The sequence below is a fragment of the Anguilla anguilla genome, chromosome 1, assembly GCF_013347855.1.
Source record: "Anguilla anguilla isolate fAngAng1 chromosome 1, fAngAng1.pri, whole genome shotgun sequence".
NCBI lineage: Eukaryota > Metazoa > Chordata > Actinopteri > Anguilliformes > Anguillidae > Anguilla > Anguilla anguilla.
The window spans coordinates 45,962,595-45,983,650 of record NC_049201.1 but is presented as its reverse complement, the minus strand read 5'-3'; the positions used below and the strand labels follow the sequence as shown (position 1 = coordinate 45,983,650).

Here is a 21,056-nt window from a genome sequence, read left to right as displayed (position 1 = left end):
AAATTGCAAATTTTTGAAGAGAAGTACATAACCTTTTGAGGCTTTCAATAGAGTACCTCATCCAGCAGCTCACTTTTTCATATGGAAATGTAACCTCATGTCATTATAAAATCTCCTATGACGTGAACCAGGCTTGGGGTCAGTATCCTGAATTGACTGAATTGAAACAGAATGACCCGAACCCTGAACTGAACACTTACAGACTGTATGCCTTCTAGTCAATTACAAATTCCTCCAAAAGAAAAACAGATTTAAAAAAAAAAAGATTCCAATCATTAGTGGCTATTTATTTTCAAAAGAAAGCATTTTACAACAAACAGTCGTATTTAATAAAACCACCTACGATTGTACATTGAACTTCAAAAACTTAAGCTACACTATAAAATTTGAATGTTGTACCTTAGAGATTTATTTCATCCAAATATGAATGAAACCAAGAAAAACTCCCTCGAACACACTATTTTGACATTTTAAGTGCTATACACATAATTTCTGGTTGTGATGCAAGCTGCTGGTACTTAAAATTAGACCCCTGCATTTCAAACGATTGAACATTCTTAGCTACATATTTTTCTCTATTTGCATATTTAAAAAAAAAAAAAAAAAAGAATGTGCAGAACGCAGTAAAACAACACTGGTTGATTATCCTAGCAAGAAAAAGACTAACTGTCAAGAGGGTTCTCACAGTGTGAACTGAATCAAAAGAAGAAAATGATTATCTGAGGCTTACTGCAACATTAAGCAGATAATAAATTATTAAGGCAAATTATTCAAGCTTACAGCAATACAAAGCAAGTCTATGACACCGTCAATTTGTTACCTAGATAAAAGGCTTTGTGCATTGTTTACGTCTTGTTGTTAATAGAAAAATCCATAAAACATTCTGAATTAGGCTGAAACATAGAACCTTACAAATGGATAAGCAAGCTTCTCGCTAGATTTACAAAGATTTGAATGGATGCACTGCAAAAAATGTTTCTCATTAAAAGAGAATTTTTCATTGAAAATTGCTCAGTCTCACAAATATTTAATTCTCTTACACTTAATGTGCTCATGAAAACTCAATTAGCTCAATTTTGCATGTACAAGGACTTTATATCCGTATCTAATGTTTTCCTTTCTCATGAAGAACTGTTAAAGAATTTGGATACAATAAAACAGTGCTATCAACAATTATCCTTAAAACAAGAAAACAGATTTTGCAGAGTGTCAAAACAATACTGTTTTGTCATATCCCATGAAAACGGCAACCTCTTGAATATTAGTGTATATTAAACTATGCTTTTCTTACATATTTTAGCAATATGTAGTAGTATTATACAATTTAAAAATTTAAGTCAATGTAAATTTTGAATGGCAAGCATGCATTCTTTTACGAATGTACTTGATACTACTTACTGCTATGCAATTTCTTCAGCTAGCACAATTCTTTTAAAGATGTTAATGTACATCACATTACTTCTGGAATAGCATATCTTTACTAGCAAGTTAAAACCTACAAAAACACTTTTAAACAAAAAAGTATTAGCCATATTGTAAATGGGCAAAATCAGGGGGCTCCAATCTTAGCCTAGAAGGTCTGGTGAGGGTGCTGGATCTCTGCACTAAAACACCTGATTCAATTTATCAAGGTAGTGACTGTAGACCAAAATTAGTGGATTCCTTCAATCTAGTAATTTAGTGCTGGTCTAGGAAAGAAGCATATACCCATATCAGTTCTCCATGGATAAGACTGGTAACTCCTGCAATAAAACACTGCTTTTCTGAGTCACAGTTACACACCAATGTGCAGCTAGTCTGGTGGTGATAGAGGTGAAATAGTACATTTAAACTTTCAAAAAGTTTCAGCAAGAAGCAAAATTAAGTACAGTATGTCTAGATTTTTTTTCTTTTCACCTGGAAAGAAAAACATCACTGATGAATAGTGATTTTTTAAGTGCTTTAGTCTTTATAAATCATTATCTGTTCTGAAAATGCTATGTAGATATTCATATATACACATGCTACTTACTCTGTTTGCACTTCAACAGTGTTTTAACATATAATAGTAATCTTTGTCTAAGGTAACAAATGTTCATTGATACTAGTAGACGTTAAAGTGAACATGTAAGTGACCAGCAGCCAAAAAAATTATTTTATACAAAATATTCAATCAATAATCAATAAAAAAAAATCAATGTTAATGAATGAAAATGCACTTTGCTAGTGCAAACCATGTGAACTCCAAATATATATTTCATACCACCCCCTCCACACATTATTCCAATTCACATAGGGTCTAGCAGTGAAAAGGCACAAATAACATGAACATAAACATGCTAGTACGTGCGCTTTTCATTGTTAGTGGTGGGGTGATGTTTGTGGCCAGTGGGGGTTAAATTCAAGCTTGGTCTTTGAAGTTTCCTGAACAATCATTAATGAGGTTAATAGGTCATTTAACTGGCAACAATATTTCCCTGCAAGTAACCCTCGGCCACCTTTCTGATATAAGCACTATACATAGGAACGCGTGTTGCTTTAGCTTACTCTTTCTGTCATTTAAATGTCCCTTAGAGGTACTTCGAGGAATACTGTGAAGTCGGCATTGACAAAGTCCTAGTAGATTAATCAAGAGAAATAAAGCTATACTAACTACAAACAAGTCTTTTCTGAACAAAATTTTGTCCAACAGCAAAAAGTAAAAATGAGTGGGCAGGACTCCTGTTGCACTTCTATGAGATACCCTGCGTCCTCCTCCGTCTCTGAGCCGCTCCTGCTCACAGTATGTTCTCTGAGGTACAGAACAGACCGTCCAGATTGCCTTCCCACACAGGCAGAGCTTTGTCATCTTGCAGCAGATTCAGACCAGCCTACTGTTTATTCATGGTAAATTTAGTTCTTTCGTAACCAACACTGAAAAAAAAAGTGTTAGGCACGAAATGGTCTCCATTAACATGGTGTAGAAAACGATCTCCATTAACAGGGTGTAAAATGTCCCCTTGCTGTAGGGCACGGAGGAGAGACGGGCGAACGCGTGAGATGGTGACTGGATGTGAAGGAGAAAGGTTTCTTTCTTGATGGCTCTCTGATGAGACCAACACCAAGGCCCCTGAGAAGAGGCCCAATGCCCTAAGCGTACAGCGGGCTAGCCAGGCAGGAGTGTGTGTCTTTGCGTCCTCGGGACTGCCCTCATTGGGTGAGGCCAGAGCCAGGGGGGTGGAGCCTAGTTCCCAGCGTCAGTAATCAATCTCCTCCATGACTTCCATGACGACGGTTCGTGGCCCAGTCAGAATGAGGTTGCTGACGGTCCTGTAGTCCAGGGACAGAACATTCAGGCCATTGACAGAGACCACAAACTGGCAAACCTGCGAAGGAGAGCAGAGAGCAAGCTTTTAGTTACAAAAAAAGGAGGTGTCAGGGATGATTAAGCTCTGTGCTGTGGCCAACTGGCAGGGGGTTTCTTTTCTTTTGTTTGTTACCATTGCGACAAGACTGTGGTAACAAAGTTAACCACTCTCTTACCCACACATCTCTTCCAGCATTCACTGCTTACACTTTGTAAACTTCACTCTAAATTCTTCAAAGACAATTCAGTTCCACCACTGCAACTTTTTTTCCTTGGCTTGTGTCCAATGTTTGCAGCATCTCTCAATCAATTTGGGAGTTAATATCTATTTCTTTTTTTTTTTTTTTAAAGAGAAAAGGTACACTTCCTGATTAAAAAGTTAACCCTCAACATGTCATTTGATTTTTTTTAATGGCTTTCAATTTATGTTCAAACTCTTTCTTTTCAGAAATATCTCCTTTTAAAATGTTATTTAAATGAGTGTAGAACAAAATATTTTTATATTGAGTATATCTGGTAGACTGAAAATCCACTGAAATTTAACTGCACTCAACTGCAGTGAAATGCAGCATACAGGTCTAGTTTTTTTCCCTCTAATTGTGATGTATTGCGAAGTAGATAAGTATTCACATCCCATCTCTCATTCGTGCACTGTACTGTCAATGTCAGAATGGCAACTGAATGACTAAACAGGACCAAAAACCCTGCATTAAAGATTTCAGATGTGTGTCCTTGACATAACATTGCAGGCCCAGGCTCAACCAAGGCAATATGCAATGACAGGGTATTCATCACGGCAATGTCCCAATGCTAATATGCCCTGCTTTGAAGATCCGGAGGTACCATTCCCAAGTCTCTGCACATCAGAGTTATCATTCCACTCCCTGTGAAATGATTGTAGAATGAAAATGGCACAATGCCCATTTTGCTCTTGAGCTTAGCTTCGCTTAACAATTGGAAGGGCAATTACTCTAATGAAAAACACAAAATAAATAAATGAATGAAATATGTCACAATGGGATAAGAGGTGCATCTATAAAAAGAAGATAACCCTTGGGGAACCATGTTTTGTTCTGTAGTTTATTTCTTTTAAAAGCCAGGCAAACTGGTTTCACATCATTTTTCTCTTTGCTGTAATACAAACCAGTTGGTGTAATGCAACTGGCTCTTGAACAATGGCTAAAATTGAAATTGTGAAGGACTCTCTAACTGAGAATTTCCAGTCCTCACACACTAACAATAGAAGAAATATAAACAATATTAATACAATATATTAAAATACCGAAAGGTTACATTATGGTATTGTTGTAAAAATGCTTTGGTTTACATCACCAACAGTAAGTTAGTACCACTGAACATGCAAGACAGTGTTGTACATCAGATTTATTTTACAATGTGTGCAAGTGATATCCTATCAACTTTAAGAAAATGCATATCAGATGTCAGTACAGCCTTCTCTACATGACAAACAAATCCCCTGAATGATTGCACCATCTAAATAAAAAATGTTCAGTCTCTTCCCTATTCCTGCAGAGGAAAATGAACACATTAATACAAATAAATACAAATAAATTTTAAAAATGGGAATCATGAACATATTTTTACAGGTGGTCAAATCTATTATGCCAATACTAACCAGAAAAGCCAAAAAACAACATGACATCAAAGACCAGGAAATGGTCAAAAGACTTGGAAGTGTTTGTTGAACAGGAGAAACTTATACCCACATACATTACACATGTACAGGGAAGACATATTGCCATGGAGCAGAATGAAAAAAGGACAATTTTCGTGATCAAAGCACACCCAACAGCTGCACTTGAAAGTCTCAGAAAAAGCCAGCAGTACTGAACATTCGTCACCCGGTAAGCCTAACCTGACTGCAAGGTTAAGAATGACACCATTAGCATGTGCTTTCACAAAGCACACAGACCCCACATACCAAAGTGCGCTGTGTGACTTAAACTAAGTATCACTACACAGGGTCAAAGGCAGGATCTCAAGTGCAATGACAAATGTTTAACCGTGTGCTAAAGTGTAAACAAAGAACACATACGTCAGTGCTGTATAAAAGGACTAAAATGACAGCGTATTTTATCACAAAATTATAAATAAGAGGTCGACGTGTGATTCATAAGCATATGATTGTAGAGAAACACATACTTGAAATGAGCCCTGCTCAAAATTTTGGTCTTTGTGGTGTACCTGGAAATTTCTGGAACAAGAAGCAACCAGATTAGGTCTGAGCATGGTTATGAACATGGGTCCTTCCCAATCGTCTTAATTTCAGCAATAATTAATCAAAATGGTTGTCAGCAGGTGGTGTATCCATGGGAATGCCCCAAGCTGCTATTAATTGAGGCCATTACACCACAGGTCGAACATTTCATATTAACATGAATAATTTATGTAACGGGTATTACTGGTGCTCACTTGAGGTGAGCAAACCATTTCACTTTTGTGTAACATGACAGAAACGTAGTTTTCCTGACTAGGTATCTGGTCAAAGCTACTCAGCTCCGCAGTGGCATTATGATCGCACACCTGAGAGGCAAAAGAGGAGTGTGAGCGTCTGTTGGCCACCTGCTGAACAAATGAACATTGCTAATGGCACTTCAGCAGTACACAAGTAACCAGCTCCTGGATTGAGATGAACAGGTCAACAGAACAAAACTTTTTTTAGGGATGTGACACCCATGATAAAAGATGCCAATCTCCATTATTCTCCAAATTAAAGTCAATGAGATCATAAGCATACTTCAAGCACATCTCAATGACAGGCCGAAGGGTATGATCAAAATATTATTCTCAGTTCACACACTCTGCTAAGCAAAGCCAAAGACAGCACAGCGTTGGCAGACTCTATCACGCCTACAAACCAATTCAAATTTGAATGGTGTTCATATCCTATATATAGCCAGAATAAGGCTAGCAATAAACATAGTAGGCTATGTACTGTATGTAATCACCGGAAAGCCATTCTCGGACAGGTCTCTGGAGACTACAGAACAGAGGTGTGCCTATTACAAAGTCCCCATGATTGCACTCTCTTTTTATAGGGTCAAAATGGAAAAACTAGTGCGCCCATGGGCAATGCTGTATGGTATGGTACAGGAAGAGAGCTGGCATGCATTTTAGTGCCCCAACCACAGAAAACAGTTACAACCAGCTGCTTAAACATGTGTTAAAGTGAAAATATATTATGTCCTAGGCTGCATTCAGACCAGATCAGGCAATGCGGGAAAAACGGCAGTCCTCCCATTCATTTGAATGGGGGTAGTGTGTTTAGGCTGCGGGAGCGGGGGCCGCATGGGGTGCAGAAAAAAACCGCAGCGGCCGTGCGGGAAGAAGTAGAACCAGAATCAACTTTTGCCGTAACGCAACCCGACGTCACGCTGCGGTGGCCAATCACGTAAGCCGGCGATGGGGGGGGGGGGGGGGGGGGGGGCGGGGGGGTTAAAGTTCACAACATGACGTCACACAAATGGGCCACGTAGTGACACACCCACACCTCCGCACAACCCTGCGGGAAGGTGCCGCATTGCCTGATCTGGTCTGAATGCAGCCTTATTGCATGCTTTTCTAAACAGCGGAGATTGAGTGTCCATGAATTCCAATCACAACAGTAATTGTTCAAAAAAGGTCACGGGACATTGTTGAGTAACCGTTTTTTGGTTTGCTTTAGGCAATGACACGGCCAATGACACGTTACCGATGTTCTGAACTCTGGGGTACGTACCTTCATGCCGGCAGCTGCAGCAGGGCCACTGGGGTCCACAGCCTGGATGTGACACGGTTTGTTCCCCCTCACCACGAAGCCCCAGCCCACGGCATCACCCACAATCTGACAAACCAAACGCAGGAGTTCAGCACCATTCACCAGAACACATTAACGTGTGGTTCTCAAACACAAAACTACAAGTCCACTTGAGCAAATACTCATAAATAGAGCCAGAAATGTTTGGAATTGAAACGTGTCAACTGCTTGCACATCGAAACAAATGAAGTGTTTTCTTTACCTGTCGTGAATGTCAATAACAACTTTTATTTGTACAACTCCTTTCTCATACCCAAGGTCGCTTAGGTTAATGGCATTTGTGAGTTTTTTCCCACCTCAACACCTCCCATGACCCACCGGTATATCCTGTTCCATTGTTTGCTGAACACTGCATTTACAGGGTTGATAACTTTGGGCTGGCAACATGGATTTTAACCATAAAGTTACTGGCAAGAATCAGTGAGACATATTTTAAACTATTAGCTGCAGATTTTTATGGTTTACATTCTATCAACATAGAATGACTACATGTCACTAATAAGTTGCAAATGCAACAGCAAATAAATTTGCAGATGGAATTTGAATTTAATACAATAAATGAAGCTGAAGTAATACAGAATGAGTCACGAACTCTGGCTATAAATCCGAAGACAAGTTTATAAAAATTATACAAAGCAGCACAAGTTACACTAAATCATGTTTACTACATGTTTACTTCATGCGTGTGGTTCCAAAGATGTGGACTTTATTTATAAACTTCTCTGTGGAAACTGTATGTTTGCGGAATATTTAGGTCATTTTCAGTGTATTGATATGATGTACTTTTGAAACCAATGGAACAAGTTTAAATGTTTGAGGTTTACAAATCCACATTTTTCTAATTGGATGAAATGAAGGTGGTTTACCTGACATGGTCAGCTTGTCAAAATTTTATAAGGTAATTCAAACAACCTCACAACACATTTAGTGAATTACAGAATGAAAGAATGAATAGTAATAATTTTCTCCTTGGCAGGAGAAAATGAACAGTTGGGAGAGACTGGATATAAATGAAACACTGGACATACACTCAGCAATGAAAGCAATGCAACACCCACGAAAACAGCCATTGTCCTTTCATGTTATAATGTCTAGGTGTGCAGGGGAGTATTTAAAAAAAAAAAAGGAGCAGCAAGGAATGAAGGAAAATCAATTTAAAGGCTCCTTTAAAATGTAATAAAGGAATATCCTTAGAAATGCATTCCAAAAGTAATCAAATAATGATGCTGAAAAATTGCTGGAGGAAATTTACCTCAGAAGGTAAAAATTGACAGTTATTTTACAGATCTTCCACAAAGATGGAAGAGGTGCAGTACCTCGGTAGGGTTAGTAGCCTGAAGGTGTATACCATGAGCCTGAGCAAACAAAGTACAAAGTACATTTCTGGAGACCATTTCTGCGGCAGCACCACCCGGCTATTCACACTGCACAGAGGATCCCCCTTTCGGACCGAATCCCCAGAGCTCAACTGATAATGAGGTTAAGGGAGAGTAAGTCGCGAAATGACCCCGTCTATTAAATTCTAATTTGCCACTCGGATTTCGAAGACGACATCTGTGCGCGCTGGTTTTTGATGACAGCGCGCGTCTGCTGTAGTTAAAGCCCTCTTTGTCCGCGGGTACGGACCGGGGGAGGAAGGACGCACCGTGAATGTCTTCTTTATGTACGGCCCCCCCGGCGTCTGCAGCTCCTCAGGGCTGACTTGTCTCTTCAGCACTGTGGAGAGAAGTGAGATTCAGATCCAGCAGAGATTCACACTGTCACCATTCACCGCACCCACCAGTGACACAGTACAGCAAAATAAGAATATAAGAACACAAGGATTCTTCATTTACACGATAGTGTTGCAAATAGAACAACAGTAGTTTTGTCAAAAATGAATCATGTCACGGTCACATGAGAGTGTCCAATGAATGAAAGTCTCCACAGAACTTTACAGTAACCGAGGCATTTCAGAATGGTGCAATTCTACGTCCAACCAATAGGTTTTTTATGACTGCTGTGTACTCCTGAACTCACTTGAAATTACAGCAGGCATACGCTACATCCAATATATGATTATAACCATAGGAAATATAGGGAAGTGTGCTGCGTGGATTTTACCCTGTTTTCCAGTTATACAGCTCTGTTTACAGACATTCAAAAACAAAGTCTATTGCAGTAGCGCTACTGGAGATCACATTCATAATCGTCAACAACTCTCATTCAACAATCCCAACCCATATTATCACTCAAGCAATGAAACCCCAGGAACCCAAGTTGTCATATGCATAACTGAGAACAGACATCTGCCAAACATAGATGTGATTGCTTCCAAGCCGCAACCTATAGTATATTATAGCAATATAAAAAATTTTACGCCCTCTTTCAATTCTATGATTGTATATATTAGGACATAAATAACCCTCAGATAGTCCTCACAAAGTCCTAACAGTAAATAAATCTTGCCTCGTGACTCATAACGCACATATTTACTTTGTCAGTATTTATTCAACCAAAAATAAGCCAACATGCAAAAGCTTTCTGTGAAAAAGGACTTACTTAGAACAGTGAAGACAAGATGAGGGTTAGTTATGTCCATATCACAGTATACAATAAAATGAGTTCTTAATAGCATAAAACTAATCTAATCTGGGAGGAGTATTCATCTTGTGGGTACGACTTCACTAATGGAATCTGTGGAATGAGATCATAATGGATCAGACATTTTCCTAAATTACAGAGGAAAAAAGAGTTCCTTCTCGACCTCAAATAAACTTTGGTATTGAAGAAATAATGAGCAGTGTTCTACATCACCCATCCACAAATTACAGGAAGATAATAGAGTTTTAAATGAACTGTCTATAAAGGTAAAAATCTAAATATACTCACATCACAAGAGTAGCAATGCAATATACTTACTACGCTCATATAATTATGGCATTACACGACAATTAAGTAGTGAGAACAAACATCTTTCATAAGATTACTGCAGATCAAACTATAGCAGATAAAATAGCCAGCAAATATAAAATTACATGAGTTTATAATTAATGGAATGGAGAAATTTAACAGCATAGTTAAGACTGATAGGAAAAGTCAGCACTTGGTGCACATGATTCAGGAGTGTCGTGGAAGAGAAAACAGTGTAGAGCCCTCAAGTTGACAGGACAGTCTTTGCTGCTGTTATCCCTGTGTGATTTTTAGGAATGGCCTGTTTTTCTGCTTTACACTGTGAAGTGTGTCCAAACCTGAGACTGTACAAAGACTAAAAACCATGACCTCCCTCTCACTGCCACTCAACTCTCAGGCTACAGAAATGAGAACAGAATGGAAGGGAAGAGAGATTGTTTCAATGGTTTCCTTACTTCAGTAAGCATCTGCAAAATCACCACAAGGTTTAGACTGGAATAGTTAGTTCTACTGTGCTACAGCACTGCCGACCGTTAGTAATATTCAGTAACAGGATAACTAGACATGTTACAACAGACTGGAATATATGCCATTATTTGAGAATTTTTCTTCTATTCACCATTGACCAGCTACCTCTCATCTTTATGCTGACAGATTACCTATCTGAACCTAAAGAGAAGATAAGAATACAACAAAAATTCACTTGGCTTTAAAAAAATGAAATGCATTCACACAATATGCAAGATAAGATACACCAAACAAAGTTGAACTTTTTAAAATTTATATATCACCCTTTAAATGTATGCATGTTTGTATGCATGCATGCATGTAGGTATGAATGAATGTATGTACAGTATGTATGTATGTATGTTTGTATTCATGCATGCATGTAGGTATGAATATATGTATGTATGTATGTATGTATGTATGCATGCATGCATGTAGATATGCATGTATGAATGTATGCATGTATGCATGCTTGTACACATGCATGCATGTAGGTGTGTATATATGTATGAATGAATGTATGTATGTATGTACAGTACATATGCATGTATGAATATGCATGTATGAATATATGTATGTATGTACGTATGCATGCATGCAGGTATGAATATATGTATGTATGTATGTACGTATGCATGCATGCATGCATGTAGATATGCATGTATGAATGTAGGTATGTATGCATATTTGTATGCATGCATGCATGTAGGTATGTATGCATGTATGAATATATGTATGTATGAATGTATGTATGTATGCATGCATGCATGTAGATATGCATGTATGAATGTATGTATGTATATATGTTTGTATGCATGCATGCATGTAGATATGTATGCATGTATGAATATATGTATGTATGAATGTATGTTTGTATGCATGCATGCATGTAGGTATGCATGTATGCATGTTTGTATGCATGTAGGTATGCATGTATGTATGTATTAATGTATTTTTTATGCATGCATGCATGCATGCATGTATGCATGTATGTATGTATGTATGTATGTTCATTTAGGAGAGTCTCTTTCTGCTTGGAGAGTCACTTCCAGCATGATAATTAAAGCCCAGCTGTAGACACCACCACAGCCCTCTCCTGCTCCATTCTCCCATTGTGGGGGTCACTTTCTCTCCACTCCTCCTTCCACTAATGTTTCCTGTGCCTTTTATGTGCATGTTGTTAATCACGGCGAACGGGAGGAACATTCCTTCTCTGAGAGATAAACAACGAAAGAGAAAACTATGAACAGACAAGATGCAAATAAAACAAGACAGATGACCCTAAAGGAACATGCCCTGCCAAACATATCTGTACCTGACTGATAGACCCTTTACTACCAAACGCATCTTTAGCCGACAGATCCTTTCCAGCCAAACACACCATTTTAACTAACAGATGTATGCATGTGTCCATGTTGAATCTGCTACAATCCATGTGACACACTCCCTTCGTCCAGTGCAGAGGAGACTCCATTATTCATTAGCAGCCTGCATGAGCCCACAGGGTGATTAATGTGACATCACTATCCCATGTGACACTGCAAGCCTGGGGTGATCACTGCAGTGGGACAGAGGGGTATTATCCACCCAAGTGTAAATATGAACGAATGAATGAATGAATGAAAGATGCATGTGGCTAGGCTACAGGTTAAACATGATTTAGGTTTCCCAGCAAAGAGGCAGTTTTCTAAGAACTGCATAAGCACTGACACAATGTGGCAACACAAGCGACTTCCAATACATAAAAAATAAGTGCCTGGGTAATTGCGCAATAATAAAGTAAAAAAAGTTGTGCGGATGCTATTCTTCTTAATCAGCTTTTGGGTCCCAATCAGCGTCAATTTTACACCTTATTGCAACTTCTAATATTTATATTCGGAGCCAGTTCACATTCCATAGTGGATTTTCCTGGAAATGAGTTCAGACCGGAGTGAGGGAACCCTATTACACAGATAAACCATCTGCAGTCCATAAAAACCTCCCATTCCACCCCAGGCTTGATAATACAAAAGCACATTGTAGTCACATAAAAGCTCATAAGAAGACATTTTTTACCCCACAAATGAGAGCTGGAGAATACACTGTTTTATACTTCACCTTTCTCAGAGAGTGAGCGTGTGCTGCAAGTCATCTCACTACATGCTCCTGAGACAGTGTACTGTATGTTTGTTTCACTTCATTAGGGGGAGGGGAAGTATTATTTTTGTGTGTCTCTTGTTCCCATAGTGAGTGTGTGTTGCATTTAGCGTGTGTGGTGTTGTTTATGCAAAGTACTCATGGTGAGAACACATTTCCATCATGCCCCATTGTTTATTAGTGGATGTTATGATATGACCTCGGGAAAAATAAACTTTTCTTGGGGGGGGTGGGGGGGGTCTCAAGGGCTCAAAGATAACAACATGGCCGGCAGGCATGTCAGGCTGTACGGTGAGAACTTTCGAGTCCCCCTGGTGCCCTGAGGAGGGGGACCCCCAGCCGCGAAGGGGCTTTAATGAGGTGCTCCGTTACAAGCCCTTTATTAGTGGCATGCTCGGGCCTGCGTTCAATCGCCATGACAGCCGCTCCTCCGTTTCGGCCCAGTGGAGGAGTGCTCGCGACAACATCAGCCCCCGCTCCACTCCAACACCAGCCACACCCCCGCCCCCTTCCTCTTCACGGCTTCACCGCAGGCTAAGGAACTTCTCAAGTGACGACTAGGTCAAAGGGTTTATGTTAGAGACTCTCCTCTCTGGTTTCTTTTCATCCTCAACCATGGTTAAGGTTAGGGCACAGCCATAACTCAGCATTTCAAGTTTCTCACTAGAGGCTGAGCGTTTTACAAACAATTAACTGTTGACCGTTACCCATATCTGGCTCTCACTTCAAACAAAAATGATATCTGGATTCAGAGTCCCTGTCTGTCCGGCAAGTGGAACTACGGCCAACTACTTAGCCTATCTGTAACTATAAATGTGCATTGTAGTTGTCTGATTTGAAGCAATGAGGCTCCTGGATGTATTATTAATAATTACTTATTGTGTGTGCATGTATACATGTACTGTATGTATATTTGTCTTATATTTGTATATTTGAAGAGTATTACAATGTAAATATGAATCATCACCACACACACCACAGATGGTTGAGACAGTGAACTGAGAACCTATTAACATTTGACCTCCAGTTCCTTTGGGGACGTTTTAGAGAGCAGCTTAGGAGCCAGCTGTGATGGGAAGTATGAAATTGATATAAAAAAGGAACATGCTCAGTATGATTTTGCAACAGCATCTTGGCAGTACTTCAGGAATAATGCGAAGTTAAAGAGAAATAAATAGCATATGAGCCTCCTGTAGAAAACTCTTTGGCTCGTTTTATGCACTTTAATGGTGCAATTACCGCACACTGTTGCCAACTGGTGGAAAGGACCGCAGTTTTGTACTAATGGTTACATTATGTCCTCAGAGAAAACAAACAAGCTGTTCAAGCCAGCAGGACATGGAGCTGTGCAGATTTCAGAAGCTGATATAGAAACATACGCTGCCAACTTCTTACAGATTTGCTAATCTTACTCAGCAACAGAATAAGATCATTTTTGTCTCGCTTTTTTTTTTTTTTTTTACTCTTTAGTTATCAGTTTTCCCCCGATTTAGATTGCCTGGTCCTTTCCGTAGGCGCAGTAGTGCGCTTCATGACGGAAACCAGAGCAGTTTCTCTTGAGCGATGAGGCGGAAACCCTCCCCCACAAGGCAATACCAAAACCAGTTGTGTGTCACTCAATAAGACTCATCACTGCAACGAAAACCAGCGCCTTTGCTGGATGCACCGCTTGAGAGGCCCTACTTCCTTCAGTGCTAAACATCCCCAGAGAACTGACTGCTCTGGTGAAACAACCACAAGCACAAGCACAGTATATTGCAAGAGGGGCTGATGTCATTCGTATTTGTATTCTTTATTTGCTTAGCAGACATTTACTCGAGATAACAAACAGTTGACACATTATACACTAATGTGACACAGTTTAATATGCCAATTCAGGACAAGTAGCTTGCTAACGTCTTATTGCTAATTGGAAACAACAGAAGTTCCTCACCCAGGATTGTAATCTAAAACCTTCTGAGCACAAGTCTAAGTGACTTAGACATTAATGAATTTCCAAGAAACAGACAAGAAATTCATAACAACAGCCAGAACTGTCATATTCAAGTAGATACTAATTGTTTAAATTAATTCCAGAAACTCTTTCTGTAACATGTATCCCTGTAATTTATGAGCTTGGCATCAGAAAGTCTAATTTGTGCTAGGGCCAGTCATATTTTCGCCAAACCAATGATTGCACAGCAACAACTGACCAATGTCAGCCTCGGTCGTCATATTTTTTCCATGCAAGCCAATAGCACCTAGAGACAAACTCTGTGGCAAATTTCTTCCTTTGCCTCAAAGCTGCTTAATGGATTCCTAACCACGTGGGGTAGAAACTGCCTAGTTACAGGGCAGAAATGTCACAGAACTGAGCCAGAGCACAAAAGAGGGAAAGTCAGATGGTGACAATGGGGGCAGTAACACTGTTGATTACAGTACAATGTGAATATATTTTCTTAAACACATTTAGAACTAGCCTGTGCGTATAAACGAAGTGTTAAATTCCACAAATTGTAGTTTAAAAAAATGTAATAAAACATTTAATATTAGTACAAAATAGTCAGCTTTTCATTGTTTTCATAATACATTTATGGATCAGCATGATGTTTTAACTATTATTTTCAGCTTTGGGCTAACCATGCTTGGTGACTTCTCAGCATAATGCTTGATATTAGGACAATGACCATTCTTTCTCTGGGTTGCCTTTCTCCGAACCTGGTTAAAAACAGGTCTCTGGTTGGAAAGCAAATTTTAACACACAAATTGTTACTAGACTATCATCTAAATCACCTGTGCGTGTTAAACGTCCCCAGCAAACACCGCTCTCTGCTGCTAGCATTACTGGACGGGGTTCATGGTGTATTTTTGGAGGCAGAAGGTTGGGGGCAGGGGCTCATACCTGACTTGGGGTTGCAGAGGACGGGTGGACTACTGCTGAGGGTGGGGCTGCTGCTGTAGTAGCCACTGCTGCTGCAGCTACTGCTCATACTGCTCCGCCGCACTGCTGACACCACCTTAATCTCTTTCGTGGGGCTGACTGAGACAGAGAGAGAGAGAGGGAGAGGGAGAGAGCATCACTCACAATGAGGCCCACTGAAAGACAGAGAGAGTTAGAGGTCACATGCATGGCCAGCTTCAAACACAAACTGGGGCCAACTAAGAGAAAGGGGTGGTGTTACAAACTCTACTCTGCATGCATCACAGGAACCCAGCTGAACAAAAGCACATGCAACAATACACTGGGTGACATACACAAATACACACAGTCTAAAACTCACACTGTAGTTCACACGCTAGCCGTCAAGCTAACTGACAGAGTGAAAGAATCACACCGCCTGCACCCGTTATGCTAGACATACTGAGGCTGGGGGCTAATACACAATGGGGTAAAAAAACATAGGGACTCATACTTTGCTAACTTCTCTCATACATTCACACACTAGTACACATACTTCAAAGAGCAGACCTTCTCTGCTTCCATTCATAGATCAGACAACGCCTGACAAGCCTTTCTCAATTTAGAACACAAGTGCTCTACATTTAATACGTCATACTTCCTGAATTAATTGAAGGTCCAACTCTCAACTTTTGCTGCTAGTGACACTCTCGGTGGTTGCAGAACAGATGCGTGATTGATCGTAAGTAGGCCAACGTTTAGCAAGTGATAGCCTAATTAAATAGCTTTCAAGCTTAGATATGTGGAATTAACGTCTTTCTTTATTCAAACGTAATGCGAGTATGAGACTGCTGTCAAGTCTAATGTCAGTGTACAGCAGCTCAGTGTTACTAGTCTAATGATACTGCACTGGACAACCTGCTCTAACCTAGTGATGAGGAATGGTTTGCATATGATGTGTCTTACAGATATGAATACTAATGAGCGGAGGATACACGCCCACCCTGTTCTTATCTGCTGAACAGGTCACCATAATCTAACAGTGTTCAGTACAATTTAATGGCTACAACTGGGTTAAAAACCTGAAATATATATTAAGAAGACAACCAGTTGTGACTTCTGGGGAATATAACCACAATTTGAATCCGGTTTCCTGGATCTTTAACAATTCTGTGAGAAAATGACATTCCCATAGCCAGACCTTTACCAGCTTTTACCAGCATCTAGTGTGAGTATGAATCTGAGTATGAAGGTTCATATCCCAGTCTGTTGCATAGTCATTTAACAGGGGTCTCCCTCCTGGACCGGCTCCAGTTTATTTGCAGTTCCGCTAGAAAAACTACACAACCACATCTGGTTTTAAACCACATCAGCTTTCTCCCCTTGCGGGCAGAGGTGGAATGTGGATCAGTCCCATCCAAAAACAACGAACACAAAATGCAAGTCTTGAACAACACTGACCTCTTTAACACTCAAGAACTCCTCATTCTCAGTCTAACATCGATTAAGTAACACAGAGGGAGGGTTTAAGGAAACAAAAAATTTGATTCACTCAGAGTGCTAAGTTGAAAAACGCAAGACCACAATAATGTTTGATAAGGAGAACAATCCATGTTCAGCCCTGATCCCATGAAACATTTGAGCATATACTGTAATTTGTGGCTCATCCCTTATTAAAATATGGCCAAACCTACATGTATTTATTTTGTCATGTGTATCTCTCGAACCACCCATGACTCTATATATATAGAATACACTCTAGCCCAATGGTTCCCATGCCGGTCCTGGAGATCTACCATCCTATGGGTTTTCATTTGGACCCTAATTTGGCACACCTAATTCTACTAATTACAAACTCAACAAGATCTCCAGCTGTTGAATGAGGTGTGTTTCATTGAGGATGGAGGGAAAACCTACAGGACGGTTGGGAACCACTGCCCTAACCCCAGTGCAGGAATGGGTCTTAAGCCCCAATTTGAGAACCACTGGCATCCAGAACTTTGTCAAGACTGGTCTTGAACACCACAATGGTTTCTGCCTCTATTTAAAATCCTAGTAGGCTATCACATGCATTAAAATATATGAATACATGTTCACACAATACATACAAGCAGAGGCTATACTGTATGTATTAATAAATGCCAGCATTCAGAGGAAGGATAAGAATGAAAATGGACGAACAAAGGCAAGATCGATAGGGATATTCCCCAATACTGATACCACAAGGAGGTGCTCACTAATACAAGATCCCAACTGTTACATCAGTAAGAGCTCCATCTCTCTGTAAAGCAGATGAGCCAAAGCGCTAACAGTACTTGAAACTAAATGACAGGAAAATTGAGGGAAAGACAGCACACACTCTCCAGGCACGTCTGGCATGAGTGAACTGGCTAGCTTTGCTATTTCCTTTCAATCCACTGACACTTGGGCTGTGACTGAGCATACTTCAGGTCTGAAGAAGCAGCCAGCCAAACAAATCTTTTTCCCATTTAAAAGGATGGTACGCTTTCCAGAGTTTTTATTTATACTATCTTAGTTTTATTTTAGTGTATGTATTTAATTGGCCCAGTCAATTTTTGTGTGCAAAGGATATTTTAAGCTGACAAATAGTCAGAAACTTCTGTAAGCATCTAAAATATCCTTCATCACACAGAAAAACTGGGCCAATCAGAAACACTAAACTGAAATAACATTTTAAAAAAGCAAGAAAGTAAACAATCCTTTCAAATCCCCGCTGAGAAATTTGGAGCCACAGAGCCAAACAGAAAATAACACCTTGTTTCAAAATCACTCTCACAAGAGGTAGATCGAGCTCCTTTCTTTCCCTTAATTCTCTTTTAGTTACATAACTTTTATGATACCCCTGAAGCACTGGATCATTGCTGAAAAATGGAAAACTGTCATATGATACTGTTTAAATCTTGTTACCCTTTACGGACTATGCTGAGATGTGTGATGCAACCGGTAGGGCAGACAACTCTCTAGCAGTAAATTAGTCCCCGCATGTGGTTGGGCGTTTGACCCTTTTCTATGGCACCTTCTGAGTTGTGAGGTCTTCTCTGTCTGTTACCCTCTCTGCTTTCACCTTGTCTGAATAAAAAAAAAACAAAACAAAACAAAAAAACTAAGGCAGGACATACTGTCTGCTCTCCTACAAAAATACACACAAGCTGCTCTGGGCCCCATTTTTACACGGATTGTGTCACTTGTAACAACATGGGGAAAGTATTCATACCCCTGTAGGGTCAGAGTTATCTTTGCTTTTAGCAGTAATCCAGAGTAAATGTTAAACCAAACTGCAAACACTGTGGTCTGAACATAGAGTGTGAGGTCGGGCCACCTCTGTGCGTTGGTATTAGAAGGTACAAGACACAAGCTAGCACAGTGCAAGAAATAATAATAAGCGTAGCTTAAAAATGAAATATTTTTAAAAATGTACTTGGTAACCTTTATCTTACCTTAACCTGAGGGTTTCTATAATTTGAAAAATACAGTACTGGTAATCTTAAAATGTGTCTACCTTGCTTTCAGATGAATTAATCTTGTATTTGAAACAAATGGGAGACACAAAAATAAAAATAATTTAATATTTATTTTTTTTAAATTAAAAATAAGCAAAGAGAATATATAGTCTTAACGACTTTTCATGACATAAAGATAATAAAGCCAGATCTATAATATCAGTAATATCAAATAATGTAAGTTAAAGTAAAAACAAGTTTCTCACCCTGAACTAAGCTCGTTCAGCAGGTAGCCTAATAGTTATGAAGGAGTAGTATTTTCCTTTAAGCCTATTGTCCTCTTTTCTTCCAGAGGACAACTGCAGCTTATTCAAACGACCAGAGCAACAGAATGTCAAACCTGTCCAGCCAACATTTTTGAGAATCGTGTGACTGCTTTATCAAAACATGAGATTATATGTGGGCAGCCATTACAACTGACGGTGTAAAGTACTGGCTTTCTGATGTCCTGTGCTGATACATATGAACTCTGCTGGTCTTCCATTTCAGTTATGGAGTTAGCAAAAACATTTTCACAGGTACCCACTAATACTAGAAGATGCAAATCATTTTCCTTCCACAAAAGTGCCCAGTGTCTAAGTCAAACGGAGCTCCCATTATGCCTATGTTAAATAAATCTGTGATCATACTTTAGACTCCAAAACACAAGTGTTTATAAGTAACTTTAAGACATCATAAATTGTCCTGATACAGCATGCACTAACTAGCCATATTTCGTTGAAGTAACAGAAGTATATTTCGGAGCATGCCTGTAATGGCTCAGTACCTATGGGCCGAGTTTGAAAGAGCAACCAAGGACAAAGATGAAAAAAATCTTCTAACAATGAAATGTAATTGTGCCCATTGTTTTCCAAGAAGATTAGTGTACAGATATGCAAGGTTTCATGTACATTTTCATAGATACGGGTACCTGATAAACAAGGTGCCCAAAGAGCAGATAGGAGATTGCTATTGTTCATTCACATACAGATTCCAGTATGGAAGTGTCACCTTGCTGGAGCAAGTGAAGGTGGCTTAAGTCCTTGTGGACTTGTCCAGTCATGCCTCCTCAGGCTGAACCTATCAGCTGCTGAGGCTGATAAGAGTCAAAACAGAGAACAAAAGTGAGTCTCCAAGGTTAACTCAGTTATGATCAGTGCGTGATGAGAATGCCAAGTCTGGCACAGGAAACACGGAGCATGCAAGGGCTGGGAGAAAGATCAGATGAATTGTTTGATTTGGAGCCATTTAGCCTCTCCAGCGTGAGACGTGCACTTTCTCAAGGTTTCAACAGACACCTTGAGTTATTTAAATCCAGAGCACTGGTAAATGGTCCTCAGAATGAGAACAGTGGCATACTGTGCAAAGGCATTCCCCAAACATGTCTTCTGCTGACTCACCGACTGACGACACCCGACTACCTGGCTCACAGACAAGCACACCCTCAGCTGACTGACTGACTGAACTCACCCCTATAGCTGGCTCACAGGCAAACACACCCTCAGCTGACTGACTGACTGACTGAACACACCCCTTTAGCTGGCTCACAGGCAAGCACAGCCCCAGCTGACTGACTGACTGAACTCACCCCTATAGCTGGCTCACAGGCAAACACACCCTCAGCTGACTGACTGACTGACTGAACACACCCCTTTAGCTGGCTCACAGACTAGCACAGCCCCAGCTGACCGACTGACTGAACACACCCCTATAGCTGGCTCACAGACGAGCACAGCCCCAGCTGACTGACAGATAGGACAGCACGACAGAACTACCTGAGAGGAAGCTGGTGTTACCGCCCTCAGAGTTCTGCTTGCGCAGACAGAAGGGGCTGTCCTGGCTCTCCGGGATGGCGCGACAACGCTCGTTCAGCAGCTCCATCAGCCGCCGCCGCCGCCGGAAGTTCATCCTGAACTGGTACAGGAGGCCCCCGTCCGCAAAGTGGTGCTTATTGGTCACTGCAAGAAACAAGAATGCAGAGAACACAGCATTACTACACGC

General features: G+C 40.2%; 1 protein-coding gene across 1 annotated transcript in view; it reads right to left on the bottom strand.

The window, feature by feature from the left end:
* Positions 1-266: 266 nt before the first annotated feature.
* The window catches only part of deptor (DEP domain containing MTOR-interacting protein), a 50,354-nt gene continuing 29,564 nt past the window's right edge, over positions 267-21,056 (bottom strand). Inside the window, exons 6-10 of the mRNA XM_035425569.1 lie at positions 20,831-21,013; positions 15,559-15,696; positions 8,788-8,858; positions 7,065-7,169; positions 267-3,344 (exon numbers count right to left, since the gene is read on the bottom strand). Coding sequence (XP_035281460.1) covers positions 3,216-3,344; positions 7,065-7,169; positions 8,788-8,858; positions 15,559-15,696; positions 20,831-21,013 — 626 coding nt within the window. The 3' untranslated portion in view covers positions 267-3,215. The remainder of the gene's footprint in view (positions 3,345-7,064; positions 7,170-8,787; positions 8,859-15,558; positions 15,697-20,830; positions 21,014-21,056) is intronic.